A 14,876-nucleotide genomic window follows, 5' to 3' on the forward strand; every position below is an offset into this window, starting at 1 on the left:
ATGTCTGACCAAGTCCAGGCGCCTTTGCCTCAAGGTGCGGGTTATGGCGTAGTTGTTGGATTTGGTGTTGCTTTCGCCCTAGGTAACGACTTCAAAAATTCGAAATTTAGCCTTGTTTCTAGAATTCCCGTTAACCACCTGTTAGGCATGATTTGGGTCACGAGGTCCCTGAGAATATCGTTCAACGAGGATAATAAATCGACCGAAACGTATGTACATCTTTTGACACAGAAGGCTGAGCTATTCGAGCATTTTCTAACAGATGCGAGTTAAACTAGATTCATGGTCGCCAATCGCACAGTCGGTACTGGCCTGACAGCATCAGCTGTAGTATCATCCTGGCTCTATAGCACCGCTCTGCTTGGAGCCTCATTACTGACCTATAAATATGGCTTAGCACTTGGTGTCTGGTGGGGTGCGTCTGCTAGCACGATGGTCTGTTTCTTGTCACTCATTTCCATCGAGGCCAAACGCCGCGCTCCCAACGCACACACATTGCTGGAGCTCATTCGAGTGCGATATGGGACTGCCGCGCATTTAATCTGGATCGTATTCTGTCTCTTGACTAATATCTTAAATTTCTCAAGTATGCTACTCGGAGCTAGCGCTGCGGTGACCTCACTGACTGGAATGAATGTTATCGCCAGCACCTATCTACTACCTGTAAGTAGGCGAAATGCAAAGAGCAAAGCTATCTAATATTTCACAACACTATTCAATCCTACAATAGCTAATTTGATTACCTCATAGGTTGGCGTGGGCGTATATACCTATTTCGGAGGGTTACGGGCAACATTCTTAACCGATTACATCCATACATTTATCATCATGATAATCTTGGCTTGGGTAACTATTAAAATTATCGTCGTCAAAGAAATTGGATCCATCGGAGCTCTCTACAATGCCGTAACAGCTGCCGACAAGATCCATCCGGTTCAAGGCAATTACGGAGGTTCGCATTTGACCATGAGAAGCGAACAATGCCTCTACTTCGGTATTCTTCACGTCATGTGGGTCCCAATGAACATAATTACAGTGCAAGTCTTTCCTAACACCGAGTCAGTTCAAATTTCGGAGCCGTCATTATGGACACCGGGTTTTGGCAAAAGGTGTCTATCAATCCGATGCCCCCATTATGTCCACTGTGCTTACGTAATAATAGGGGTTCTCAGCCGACGTCGCTTCGGCTGTTCCTGGCTATGTTCTAGGAGGGATCGCATCGTTCTCGGTACCTTGGGCTATTGGAACCTTCGGTGGCCTTGCTGCTGTTGCACTGGAATCAACAGATATTTTCCCTACATATCCCAGAGTAAGAAATCCCAAAGGAAGTCCGTATAATGCTATAACTAACACTCTTTCGAGATGATGACAGCAGAGGAGGTTACTTCAGGGCTGGTATTGCCGTATGTCGTTCAAGCGGTAGCTGGGAAAGCTGGCGCTGGAGCTCTACTCGTCACGATATTCATGGTTCGTCTGTCTCAAATGTTCCCCAGATTTTTGAAGCAGTCAGCATTATTAATTCAGTAGTAGGCCTGCACCTCAATCGCTTCAGCACAGATGATCGCCATAAGCTCCATTATTTCCTTTGATATTTACGGCACGTATTTCAACAAGAACGCTACTGATAAACAACTAATCACATGGTCACATATCGGCGTCGTCGCAACCTCCCTGGTAATTCCCACACTTGCGACGGCTTTCAATAAAGGGGGTGTCGACATGACCTGGCTACTATACATGGTAGGAAATATAACCAACCCGGGCTGCATTCCTACCGTCTTCGCTTTATTGTGGAAAGGGCAAACCAAAGCTGCGGCTGTTGTCTCGCCTCTCGTCGGTGTATGCTGTTCTCTCTCCGTCTGGCTTGGAACCACGTATGCCTATTTTGGCGAGATCTCTGTCGCGTCAACCGGAAGCACGATGCCGTGTCTATTCGGCTGCGTCACAGCATTTTTCGTCCCGCTACCCATCACAGTTATCGTGTCGCTTGTACGTCCGACTTCCTTCGACTGGTCAGCATTCACAAAGCAAATACACAAAGTTCGTCGGCCGGAGCAAGATAGAACGGAAGCAGACCAGCATAGTACAGAAGAATGGGTCGCCCCTGAGATGAAGAGGTATATGAAAAGGATGAGCCGATGGGCTGCATTTTGGACCGTCTTCACTCTTCTGGGACACATATTCCTTTGGCCTCTCGCGATGTACGGTGCGAAAATAGTATTTTCGAAAAGTGTAAGTTGTTTTAGTTCTTATTGTAGTCTGTCGCCGCTAACTCGTCATATTTACCTATTAGTTATTCACAGCGTGGATTGTCGTGTCCCTCATATACCTCTGGTTCACCCTAGTCGTGGCTAATTTTTATCCCTTATATGATGGCGGGGCTCGAAAAATTTGGATAGTCCTTTGTGGGCAAGTTACCCCTGAGGCGTCAAGCAAATCCGAACCACAACAGGATACATCAGGTTATTCCTCCGAAGGGCCGCCTAAAAATGCCAGAGTCGAAGCAAAAGTGCTTCCAGCGTCGTGAATATTAGTTTAATATGGTTCGGCACTATAAGTGCGCAGGTACCAATCTATACAAAGCGCAAGTGAAATGGGTTGTCAAATATCTATTCTATGCTTAAGTCATATATTTCGTTCAATCATCGCTATGTCTAAATACCGTCTATCTATAATACATTTACGTATACTCATAATCTATCTACGCCCCTGTTCCAAGTCCTCTATTATTTGTATTTCCGGTGCGTTATTAGGGTAGAAATAATCATCACCCCCGGAAACGACGATCTCAGGAGCCGTTTCTCCCCTTTGAGGGTCGTTATATTCTTCCGGCTTTTCTTCTGAATTTTCTTCCGAGGACGACTTCTTGGTCCTCTTCCATATCCGACTAAAGACAGCACCAACCTTGCTGCACAGGTTGGCCAGATACTTGTACACTATGATGACAGGGGCGCCAACCGTCTTAGCGATCGCAGCAAACCACGCGTCAGGGAACAGACGAACGACAACGGCCCACGGGAGCGAAACAGCAGCCGCAATGACACAGATAGCCCATTGCGTGCCGTCGATGGCCGTGATCTCGAACGCGGTTCCGCCGACGAAGATGATAGCGATTTGCGCACCGATCATGATACAATTAATCAAGATAAAAAACTTGTTGCGGTGTACGCCCTCGAAGATATTGAATTTGTTATCCAGGCGACGGTTGTTGAACTCGTTAAAGATCTGCATCCATACGAACGTGTTGAAGACCATGGTATTGAGTTCCGTCTGTTGCGTTTCGTTGTTAGGATCGTAGCCTAGGATCGAGGAGCCGGCAAAGTACAGGACGAGCGTGACGGCGAGTTGGAATATGGCCTGTCCGGTGATCATCTTCCACATGTTTGTGGTAATGATAGGCGCGCTTTTCGGCTGAGGGAGACGGTCTAAAATTCGCTCGGTAGGAGGGTCAGTTGCGAGCGCTAGGGCCGCGAAGGTATCCATGATGAGGTTAACCCAAAGGAGTTGCACCGCGGTGAGTACCGAGTGCGAATCAGGATCAGCCACAGCGGAAATGAAGGCAAGAAGAACGGCGGTAATATTGACGGTGATTTGAAACTGGACACAAGTTAGTATCATACATCTTTCGGTCGCGATAAATTTGTTGGAACTCACCTGAAGGAACTTTTGGACAGAATCGTTAACTGCACGTCCCCATTTGAGAGCGGTCAGAATAGAAGTGAAGTTGTCGTCCATCAGTACAATTTCCGAAGCCTCCTTAGCTACTTCAGTTCCGCAGATGCCCATCGAGAACCCGACATCGGCAGTCTTAAGAGCTGGCGCATCGTTGGTGCCGTCTCCAGTAACAGCTACTGTTTCTCCGAGAGCCTTAAGTCTTGCAACCAAGATCCTCTTATCCTCGGGCGACGATCGTGCGAGCACCTGCAACTTAGGTATCTTAACATTCATTTCCTCCTCGCTGAGCCTCCTGAAGTCGGGGCCCTCCATAATAAGGCCGTCTGTATAGATACCACATTCGGTCGCAATCGCCTGGGCAGTAACGGCATTATCGCCAGTCACCATGCGGACGACAACACCAGCCTTTTGTGCTTTACGGACAGCTTCGGGGACACCGGGTCGAACGGGGTCTTGAATACCGACCAGACCAAGCCAAACAAGATCTTCGAGCACCGATTCGAATTTGACGTGCCCATCTTCCACCTCCGCATTAGCAGGGGGCCATTGGGCAAAATCCTTGAAGGTAATTCCGATAGTCCTAAGCGAACCTTTCGCGTAGGAATCAATAGAAGAACTCAACCGAATACGATCATCGACAGTGAGGGCGTCTGTGGCAAGAGAATCGGCATCTGCCTTCAGGGTACAGTAGTTAAGGAGAATTTCAGATGCTCCCTTTACCAAAAGTCTATATCCGGACCCGTCTCTTAGTCTGATTACCGCTCCCATGCATTTCTTAGCCGAGTCGAAGGGCATCATCTGTATGACCTCCTCGTTTGCTCTGGCTTCAGCTAACGATTGCATGCCCAGATGATCCCTGGCTAACTGGAGAAGTGCCGTCTCGGTCTTAGAACCGATAAAGGTGAACTGACCAGCATCTTCACCTTCGAATGCGGTAGAGTTGATAGCTACCGACTGCACGATAGCATCTTTCGTCTTCTGCGGGAGGTTGGCTGCCCATTGGGAGATGGTTTGACAGCCAGGTTTCTCGCTTTCGGATTTAGCGAAACTCGACTGGCCAAACGTCCCAGCCACGACCGTCATTTTGTTGGTAGTCAAGGTGCCAGTCTTGTCGGAGCAAATCGCGGTGGCGTTGCCCATGGTCTCACAGGCGCGAAGCACACGTACGAGGTTGTTTTCCTTCAGCAGGCGGGTAGTGGCGAAGGCCAGCGCTAAGGTAACCGCCAGGGGCAAACCCTCTGGCACAGCCACAACGATGATGGTTACGGCAACGATCAGGATGTCTAAGAAGGCGGAGGCCTTCTCCGAGCTCGTCCGGGTGTCTGTTGATAGGCCGGCGAGGAAGCGGAACAATAGGACGAAAAAGAGAAGGCCCGCCGCAGCACCTCCTAATTTGGCGATGGCAACAGCGAGCCTTTCGAGTTTCTTCTGTAATGGAGTTGCTTCGATATCAGTTCGGACGGACATCATGATTTTCCCAAAGCTGGAGTGCACGCCGACCGAAGTGCAGAGGAATGTACCAACTCCTTCGAGCACTTTCGAGCCTGAGATGATAAAGGGATCCAGACCTTTCTGGTTTGCTCCTGATTCAAGCGTTGCCATAACTTGGTCGCCCGGGGTCTTCTTGATGGCGTCGGATTCTCCAGTTGCCGAGGACTCATCGCATTTCATATCATGACCACTAATGAAAATTCCGTCGACAGGAACTAAATCGCCGGGTTCGAGGTGTAGGACATCTCCAACGAGGATATCGTGAACATTAATCATGAACGATTTTCCGGACCGAACTACCTTGATCTCTCGGTCTTCTTTCTTCGCGTTGAGCCTAACGAAAGCTCGTTCTTTCTGCCAGTCGTTGAGTGATCCCACGAGTGTGACGATGAGAATGGCGATTATGATTGCAACACCCTCGACCCAATCGACCGAGGGTGGGTCTCCTGGTTCGGTCACCGTCCCGAAAGTTTCATAGAGACCCAACGCGAGAGAGACGACAGCAGCTACCGTTAATAAGATAATGACCTTGTCATTGTAAGCGTTCCACATTAGCTTCCATATTGGCGTCGCCTTCTTCGCCGGTAAAACGTTCCTCCCAAAGACTCTGATACGGTCCAAAAAAGAGTCAGACCCAGGTTTTGACGTCCGCTCTGGTAAGTCTAGGAACTTATCTGAAGTCCTTCTTACTGCTTGCTCGAATGTGATAGAACTTCGTACGGAAGTCTCGTCCACACTCAAGCCGGCATTTATATCAGATTGCAACCCCCTTGTGATCCCGGCAAGCCCCCCTAAAGCCCAAAATGCAGGCAGGGATTTTGGATTCTGGAGTTTGCCCAGTTGGCCGGGACTGAAAGCGAACGGGTTATTTTCCACCTCAAAATCAGCTTCCGTCCCGGGATCTGGATGGAGAGCCGCATCGGGGTCCACCGATCTCACGCTCGACCCGCAGTCGGATTGGGCTGGCGTGAGGAAGGGGTTTGAGTTAGCTGGTGTTAGAAAAGGGTTCGATATATTCGATATGTTCGAGACGAAAGACCCCGGGGTCATCACTCTAGTTTCATTTGTGTCGCTCCTCGGACGCGTTCGAGTGTCGACCGCCAACGAAGGAGGTGCAAGACTATTGCTTGCCATGTTTATGTGACTGCGCTGCTCAAGCTTTATGTTCTAGGGTATTGTTGTTAACAAGGTGAGGTAGACAGGGTGAGATACCGGCAAAGATGATTGTTAAGAATGTGTTTTAGTATGACCATGACAATTTCTCAGAGCCCAGTCACTCGGTGAAGAGGTATCGATATAATATGTGAATACCGATGGGCTGTGGTGAGATCACTTTAGACAAGGCACATGCTGCTGACGTCCGTCAAGGCTCATCGAATTTCCACTTCGTACCGAGGGCGAAAAGAAGAGGCAGGAAAACCGACGCAAACTCCCACTGCCCAAGGTTTGCCTAGAATGGCCACGGCTCTTGGGTCGCGGGCTGTGCAAAGAGGGGATGGTGGAAGGCGATTTTGCCGAGCTGATAACTCCAATCTTCCGGAGACTAGGCGGTGGATCCGTCGTAATGCGTTCCACGCTTGTCTTGTGTGTCCTTATATGGTTGCTATGTCGATAATGCTTGGTGGGAGGGTAAAAGAGAAGCTATGATAACAAAGAGGGACGCAGCTGTTTGACAAATTGTTGAGGGTTTCACGTCACTTGGCTCAGGCGCAGTTTTCAAAACGTGTTCTATGAGAGGTGACGAAGGCGGGCTGTGTAAGGCATCTTACGCGGTGGGAGGCGAAAGTTGGGTTGGAGGCCGCATTTGCTTCATAAATAAAGGCGTCGCCATCCCTCTTCGTACTCGGGCTCTGCGCCAGCCAACTTCCAAGAGAATGGGTGCTAAACTCTAGCACTCGACTTCCAATACTTGACACTGGGCAGGGTAAAATTCTCTAGCTTTTGCGACCAACAAATACCAAGTGACTGGAATGAAGGATTAACCATGTCTGGTAAAAAAAGGAAAAATCTGATGTTCCTCCTTGACGCTAAGAGGGGCGCCGAGTGAGGCTGTGTAGATACCAAATCAGCCAATCAGAGACGTCGGCGATACGCAGAGTCCAAACGGCCTCCTTTATTAGACAAGCTTATTAACTCTGGGCAATGATAGATTGCTGATGTCACTCAAAAAAATGGATCCATACATTTATGTCGAATATATAAGATCATATCGCGATCTGAGCGAAATTCGCTTTACCCAATCACATGCCGGTATTATACCACGTAAAGCGCCTATAACATATATGCCGAATGGCAATCCGGGCCTCCGAGCACCCGTCGGGGCTGTGAGAAACCAAGACAAGTTATCAAGAGCCGGAGTTGATGATTCATTCCGGTCACCGATGTCCCAGCTCCGCCCAAGCTATCGACTGACAACATGGAAGGCCAAGTCGACTTATACGGTCATCCTAGCACGCCCAGCTTCGAATGACTTCAAAAGCTTACCATTTCTCCATTCAAGGCATACTGTACACTTGGCTGAGGCGGTTCAATGAGTATGGCACTTGTATTAATTCTTTTTATCATCGAAAGCTCATCGCGCGATCTCGCGTTTCGCCATGGCTATGCTGCTTGGTCGACTAGCATTTTGGCAAAATATAGTTAGACTTCCAAGACTAGTACCTAGCATCGTAGACAGTTAATCAAATTTTCGTATCACTTGTCAAAATATTATCTCGAAATTGAATACTAATTGCGGCGCATCAATACTTTGTTGCGATGAAAAGGCCGCTAGAAGAGGATTCAATAGGTAATATCCGTAGAATTTCAATCGTCTAGGCTCTAACGATCATATACAAGTCATCAGGATTACATATGGATTACATATGGTTCGTATGATGGTTAGGAGAGAGCACGAGCACGGGATGCTTAGACTACCTATTAACTACCTACATGAGGTTAATAGCTACCAGATTTATATCCATAGAGGTCTTCTCATCGCTCACCAAATGGACTTTAAGGACTATGGTAAATATGTCTAGTATGGTAATGACACTAGATGATAGATAATCTTGATTGATAAGCTGCTCAATTATGACCCGAGTCACCCGCCAAGTTTCTAGGAATACACTAATTACCTGGTAATGAGACACGTATATGAGAATTCTATCTTTACAGTCACAATGCGTACAATCTTTCAAGGCAGACTCATGAGGTGTGAATGATCACGAGTGAAGTGTCTGCGCTACAGCAAAGGTTGATTGTACCATAATGTGAATGAAGTGGCCAAGATCAGTATGGCTTTATGAACAAGAACATCAGAATCTCATCATCGCTATTAACTAAGATACTAGATAAACCAAAGCCCTCTATGATGATTTTCAAGTTTATCTGATGTCGAGGTGTCTGGGTTATCCACCAGCATCCCCACAGCATGGAATCAAGTTCGAATGGACTAAGTGTTGCACTACAGTACACAGCCTCAATATATACTCCAATCAACATGCTGTGTCAAGAGTCAAGACAGGAAGGAGGGAGAATGAATTACAAATGACATGGCGCAACCTGTATGGATATCAAACATCTTATAATGCAGATTTCCTAAGCATTCGTGTTTACTATGAAGATGTATCTAGAAGAGAGGACATGATATTTTTATGCGATACAGGATAGTTTTCCCGTTATTTCATCGTTTTATTCTGCTAGAATTCGCAGAATACTTCCTCCAATAACGATATCTTACTTACGGGAGCTTAAAGAAATGCTGGAGTCGCATTGAACGTGGCTATGCTCTTCCCTTGGTCACTGCATGTTGTGCTGGTTAAATGGTTTCATTAATATTGACAACTCAGACATACCGTTAGCCGAAGGCAGACTCGCCTTCTTGATTGCAAACGTGTTATGGTGCAAGAGTTCATGGAACATATATGGAGTGTCCAGGAGCAGTTTTCAACCACGTACAACATAACCTGCGATTATAATAACATAAGAGTGGGCACGTTTGGTTTCGGATCAATCATCCAACGCATTTACCTTAAAGTTAGCGGTAGACACCAAATAGATGACATTCGTCGCCTCAGTGTGGGATAGGAATATTCAGCGCATCCCTTTTTCTTTTTTCTGGACGTGATGCTGGTACTGTATCCAGCACGATTTAGAAAGACTAACGCACCTGAGTCTTAAGTTGTCATAAGGGTATATATATGGTGCAACCCGGCTTCTTAATCTCTGAAACCTCCCTTGCTTAAGGACTCGTACCATCATGGCTAAGTATTCTGCTTAGCCATGGTGACTAGCTACCCAACTACCGGTAAGCCGATAGTACAACTAACATCTCATGAGAAGGACAATAGTCGAAGTGTTTCAAGGTCAACTGAACACGGTTGACGATCTATATCGAACAACAAACGGGGCGACAGCATTCTCTCCTAGATTCCTACGCCGCCCTGACATTGTCAAAAGGATGAGATCGGTTTCTGTGGATACCTATGCATGGTTATCAGGTAGATTAGATCCTCCTCGCATAAGGCAGACTCGATGTCTAGGCAGAGAATAAATAATCAGACTAGCATCTGTCGATTTTACAAGCCACTAGGGTTTATCCAGAAAATACAGGAATAGTGACAGAGTCAAGGACATGGTGTGGTACGTTTCCTGTAAAATACGGCATATTCCCCGAAGGCCTTTTCTCCCGATGCACCTCGCGAGCCGAGGTATCGAATTCGTTGACTGCGTATTGGCGGTGAAATATCGCAAGTAATCACCGCAAACCGCACATTATATGGGAATGGGCTGATGCGCTCCGCCACGATCGTACCCCGTAAGATATGAGGGTATCGGATATGATCACCATGCTCGGTCCCATTTTGATGCTGGTCTGGGTGCTTTAATTCCAGATTCTAGAATTTGGGTTTCGTCTGATTTCTGCATGGGGTAATCACCTGGCTTGTCTGGTTATAGATAGAGCACACAACTCGTACACTATCTCAGAAGATATGCAAGAGCAAGCTATAAAAAAAAAAAGTTGGGTTGGAAATGAATCGAACCTACGCAGAAAGACAACAAGACAAAGGTAGTGTAAGGTCCGTATTTTCGTCGCAGACCAACATATAATTTTCAGATAAGTCAGAAAATGCGACTTCCCCTAGAAATATGAAGAGACTAGATGTTCAAATAATGCCGAGGTTGAATACTAGTCGCACAGATTCTGCAGAGATGGTATACCGAGATTGACTATCTAGTAGTTAGAATAGAGATGCCATACACGCTCAAGCAAGTGCGCGTAAACAACATGAAGGAAGCTACAGCAAGGCTCATTGCCTTGCTCTCATGGTAACAGGTATCAGAACCACTCATCATATCCGGACAAGGAGAGTTAGAAAAAGCCTACCTACCTACCCCGTGCCTAAGACGGACCCAAGCACCCCCTAATCCGCAACGGGCACAGCACAACCTACAGCAACAGCACCAAGGTCTTCTACTTCACGCTCCACGCCAACGTCAGCGGGTATACTTCGCCCTGCCACAGCGTACGCAGTGGTGAAGCTAGTAGCAGATGGACATTGCGTGATGAACGCACTGACGAATTCGGAGCGTGCTTAGGCTTCTCGCCGAACTACTACATCGCCGTAAACCACACACCCGTGTGCGATCTCAGCGAAGACGAATCCGACCCGCGCTATTGGTTTGCGCGTGTGATCGCCACGGGTGACGGGAGGCTGCTAGTCGGACTCGTGGACACATCCGAGGGCCAGGGATACAGCACACGTTTTTCAGCAGGAGACCCGTGGGCCATGCCCGCCACCGTGGTCAGCATAAAACTACGACTTATATAACAGAGCGAACGGGTTCCTGATAAACTGCTAAGCCGTGAAGGACTCGGCCGCAGCACCACCAGACAGCCCTGCTCTGATTGATCCGGACGCGCGGCGGCCTTGTCCAATTAGCTACCGCGACGACTGGTTTCCGCCCGAGACGCGTCCGTCGACGGCGTTCAGGTTCAGGTTTGATAAGAACCGGAACGACCTTGTCATTGCGTAGGAGTGGAAACGTAACTCATGAGTAAGTAGTGCAAATAAATTGCCCAAGAAAAAGTGATTTAAATCAATTATGGTTGAACTAAATCCAGGGTTACATTCCTCGCGGCTGGTAGGACTACTTTGCCCCTTAAATGCCAGACATTCACCTTTGACGATGGCCCTATCCCTCGGGCTGTGGACTGTGATCTGGTGATCAGAATAATTAATGTAGGGGGAATATAGCGTCTTGGCTAAACGGATGCGATTGGTCTGGTGAAGAATGCTCATTGGCTAACCTACAGAAATAGGGGCTGAGATCTAGTACGTAGTTCTGCTCGGCGGTCCATTTATACACGAATTGTAACTTCACTAGAAGAATAGGGCTCCCAATAACCAGAGCATATGGCCGATTTCATATCCATAAGCATCACGTAACCAAAGAGTATGAAATACCGATGCAACAAAATAAAAGGACCAAATATGACTGCCATTTCTATGAATCTAAGTATCCAGAACGCCAACGTTGGTGCTCCTAGTGCTATGCTATGCTTGTATCATCTCAAAAACATTACCGATATTGGACCCACTGGCAGCTAGGTCCCAAGAACACGCTGCCAGTGATAAAACAGCTGAAAGCATTTACCATCAGCATACAATAAAACATAGGATGTCATGTACTAGGGCGTCGTGATCGTTTCCAGAACAGCATTACTGGGAAGAGCAATAGTTTACCCTTAGCTCCTCATATACTTCCGAACGGCATTACCATGGAATCTTCGTAGTATCGTGGGTAGTTTTCGGTGATCATGTTTCCTAGGCTGTCTTTGTGGTTGTAGTGAGAACGGAGGCCAGGATTTTGGTGACGGAGGTGCTACGGCTTTCGACTTCACTCTTCGTGGTGTGCGATTCCCTCTACCTAGGAGAGATTATCGCTCGCAGCCGCGCAAGCTCCAGTCTCTTCGAAATCTTCCACTTCCGTCATGCGTAGAGCATCTTTGACGTCGTCTACGAAGCGGTGTCTCCCTCCGACGAGTTCCACAATACCGCTCCGCTCTAACAGATCCCATACCTTGTTATCACGGCTGACGGGTCGGCTGAAGAATACCCTGACACCTCGATCGCGATAGTTTCGCACGATTTCCTCCAATACCTGGGTACCGGAGCCGTCCATCGACGTCACTCCATGGATGTCAAAAATGACATTCTTATTGCTCGCTTGCGGACGCAGACGAGGTAAAGCGGGATGGGCGTTGCCTGTACCATACAACTCGAGCCGGCGCAATCTATTCTTCAATTCGCCGGTGTTTGCGAAGGTTAAGGGTTCGGGAATCTTTACGATCAAGCAGCCTTCTACAAACTCGAGATCCTCGGGATGATCTTCGGCATTGGCGAAGCGTTCGCTGTTAGGAATTCTCCCCAGAATCTGTATACGAGGGCGCGTCGCATGGCGGATGACTTGGAGAAGGGATAGACCTATGCCGATTGCGATGCCGAGATTGAGGGAGAAGAAAACTGTAACGGCTAAAATGACGGCCATGAGGGAAAGCTCAGTCCAGCCTTTGATTCGAACGAAGAAAGATATGTCATAAGGTGCTTCTTCAATCAGAGACCAGGCGACTGCCATGATTAGAGCGGATAAGATCGGTTTCTACCCCGTAGTCAGCTTTCGATATCCGAGGAAGAGCGGAATGTCACGGAAGTGAAAAGATGACGTACGGGAAGATAGTAGAACCATGGTAAGAGGAACATGATGCATATGACAGTTATGACACTGAGCATGACAGAGCTCATAGGACTCTTCCCACCGGTGCTCTTATTCACTTTGCTTCGACCGTAACCACCAAATGCTGGTATTGCCATGAAGCAAGCACCCACGAGGTTAGCTGCTCCAAGTGCCACGAGTTCTCGATTAGGACTTAACTGCATCCCTTCGATTATTTCCTCCCCACCCAGACTCTTGGCCGCTACCGAAGACTCGAAGAAGCCTAGCATTCCAATCAAAAAAGATGTGCCCATGGCATCTCGTATATGGGTCATATGTGACAGCTGGAATGGATTGCGAAACGTAAAGGTGTGGCCAGACGCTGCTTCGACTTTTCCTAGCAGTGGGACGCCACGTTGCTCCCAGCCTAGGTTCCATGCTAGAACCGTAGAGAGCACGACAACGATGAGTCGATCAGGGAAGTAGGCTACACCTGGATATCGCGGTTGCAGCCGCCGCTTAATCTCCCTATATATAAAATGAGCTACATTCCAAAGGTGCCGTTTGTTTGGCACTCACCGAAGTACCATGATAACGGCGAATCCAACGACACCAACGATAGCCGTAAGATTGTGTCTGTCACCGAGATGCGTCAGTACGAACTCCAGCTTCTGCACGGTGCTTCCGTGCGTAACGCCCTCGGTGGTTTTGGCTGTCCGGTGGAGTCCTAAGACGGGAATCAACTGGTCGATGAAGATGACCACGCCGATAGCTGAAATGAAGCCGCGTAGAAAGGGTCGGCTTAAGACACTATCAAGAAATCCCAAGCGGAACACGCCCATGAGGAAGACGGTAGCACCAGCTATGCCGACGGCCACACCAGCCACCTTCGCTTGTAGGACGGCATTGTCGTCTTCGCCACGTCCGAGGTCGATACTGTTCTTTACAATAGACCCAATGAGCAAGGAACCTGCTGCCTCAGGCCCGACCACCATGAGCGGACAACTTCCCAAAAGCGCGTATACGAAAGGGTTGATAGCGAAGGCGTATAGACCGTTGATCGGAGGGACGTGGGCCAAATTGTCGGCATATGACAAGGCCATGGGAAGGTACATAGAGGCAATGGTGATAGCAGCCGTGAAGTCGCCTTTCAACCACGACCACTTGTACTGCTTGATCCATATCAGAAACGGTATGTAATACGACAAATACATCCCCCACGAATCCTGGAGGCCGTGCTGTTGGGCCAGAGTGCTCGAGTCTGTCATCTTCTTGCTCTTGACCCTACTCGAAAATGTCTTCCTCCAATTCCCCTTAAGCTGTGTCTCGCTAGACGGTACAGAGCCTGAGCCATCCGAATCCGCCACTGACGCTATCTCGTTGTCGAAAATACCACCCCTCGGCGGTGGGCTAGAGACGCGAGGAGAAAACGTGCCGTGATCGCAAGGGCCATCGTGTGCGTGGTCTTTGTGGAGCAGGGAGGTTGTCTCGGTAGTTTCGTCAGCAGAAAGATCGTGTCGCGTACTAGGCCCGGCGAGGTGGCCTGGTGTATCGTCACTCATTGAGGATGATGAAACGGTGCGACTCTGGCGGAGGGTGCTCGGGGTTATTGGAGCATGGTCGTGATAAGGCCGAGAGCTAGTTGTAATCGAAGGAGGCCGTGACGACGACATAGTAGACTTTTGCCGTTGGAAACAAATCACTTAGGTAGACGTAAAGCCCAGAAACCGAAGCAAAACCCGGTTATTCCCCAAAACTTCTCGCCAGCCTAGGACAACGTGAGAGCGAGGAAAGCTTTGCTTCCATTCGTAGGTCGACTGTCGATTTGCCGACAATAGATGTTGATTGGTCTATTGATCAATTGGCATATGGGCTACAGGACCAGAAGGCTGACAAGGGACTATTTAAACGTTGAATGTGGACAAGAAAAGAGGCTGGGCAATCTACATCGTGCATGAGACTCTGGAGTTTAATATGCAAGATGAAGCAGAGAGGGAAAAAATGCGATTTAT

At 48.2% G+C, this 14,876-nt stretch overlaps 4 protein-coding genes across 4 annotated transcripts; 2 read left to right on the forward strand and 2 right to left on the reverse strand.

Annotated features, from left to right (window-relative positions):
• F4807DRAFT_464068 (sodium/proline symporter) lies at nt 1-2,527 on the forward strand (the record flags this gene model as incomplete). Its single annotated transcript, XM_048002067.1, has 9 exons — nt 1-82; nt 146-209; nt 279-663; nt 751-1,010; nt 1,064-1,109; nt 1,163-1,309; nt 1,363-1,467; nt 1,531-2,232; nt 2,294-2,527. The coding sequence occupies 9 exons, from the start codon at nt 1-3 to the stop codon at nt 2,525-2,527; spliced, it is 2,025 nt and encodes a 674-aa protein (XP_047850578.1).
• Nucleotides 2,528-2,697: 170 nt separating this feature from the next.
• Nucleotides 2,698-6,300, reverse strand: F4807DRAFT_464069 (plasma membrane calcium-transporting ATPase; the record flags this gene model as incomplete). The annotated part of the gene is made up of 2 exons (XM_048002068.1): nt 2,698-3,597; nt 3,655-6,300. 2 exons carry the CDS (start codon nt 6,298-6,300, stop codon nt 2,698-2,700), a joined length of 3,546 nt encoding a protein of 1,181 aa, XP_047850579.1.
• Nucleotides 6,301-10,399: 4,099 nt separating this feature from the next.
• F4807DRAFT_464070 (uncharacterized protein) lies at nt 10,400-11,184 on the forward strand (the record flags this gene model as incomplete). The annotated part of the gene is made up of 3 exons (XM_048002069.1): nt 10,400-10,476; nt 10,592-10,952; nt 11,020-11,184. The coding sequence occupies 3 exons, from the start codon at nt 10,400-10,402 to the stop codon at nt 11,182-11,184; spliced, it is 603 nt and encodes a 200-aa protein (XP_047850580.1).
• A 238-nt stretch (nt 11,185-11,422) lies between these two features.
• On the reverse strand, nt 11,423-14,838 carry F4807DRAFT_440612 (sulfate transporter family-domain-containing protein). Its single transcript, XM_047999322.1, has 3 exons — nt 13,444-14,838; nt 12,879-13,392; nt 11,423-12,810 (listed from the first exon to the last, which is right to left on the reverse strand). Exons 1-3 carry the CDS (start codon nt 14,535-14,537, stop codon nt 12,079-12,081), a joined length of 2,340 nt encoding a protein of 779 aa, XP_047850581.1. The 5' UTR covers nt 14,538-14,838; the 3' UTR covers nt 11,423-12,078.
• Between the last annotated feature and the right edge of the window lie 38 nt (nt 14,839-14,876).

The sequence above is a fragment of the Annulohypoxylon truncatum genome (genome assembly GCF_022578515.1).
Source record: "Annulohypoxylon truncatum strain CBS 140777 unplaced genomic scaffold F4807scaffold_37, whole genome shotgun sequence".
NCBI lineage: Eukaryota > Fungi > Ascomycota > Sordariomycetes > Xylariales > Hypoxylaceae > Annulohypoxylon > Annulohypoxylon truncatum.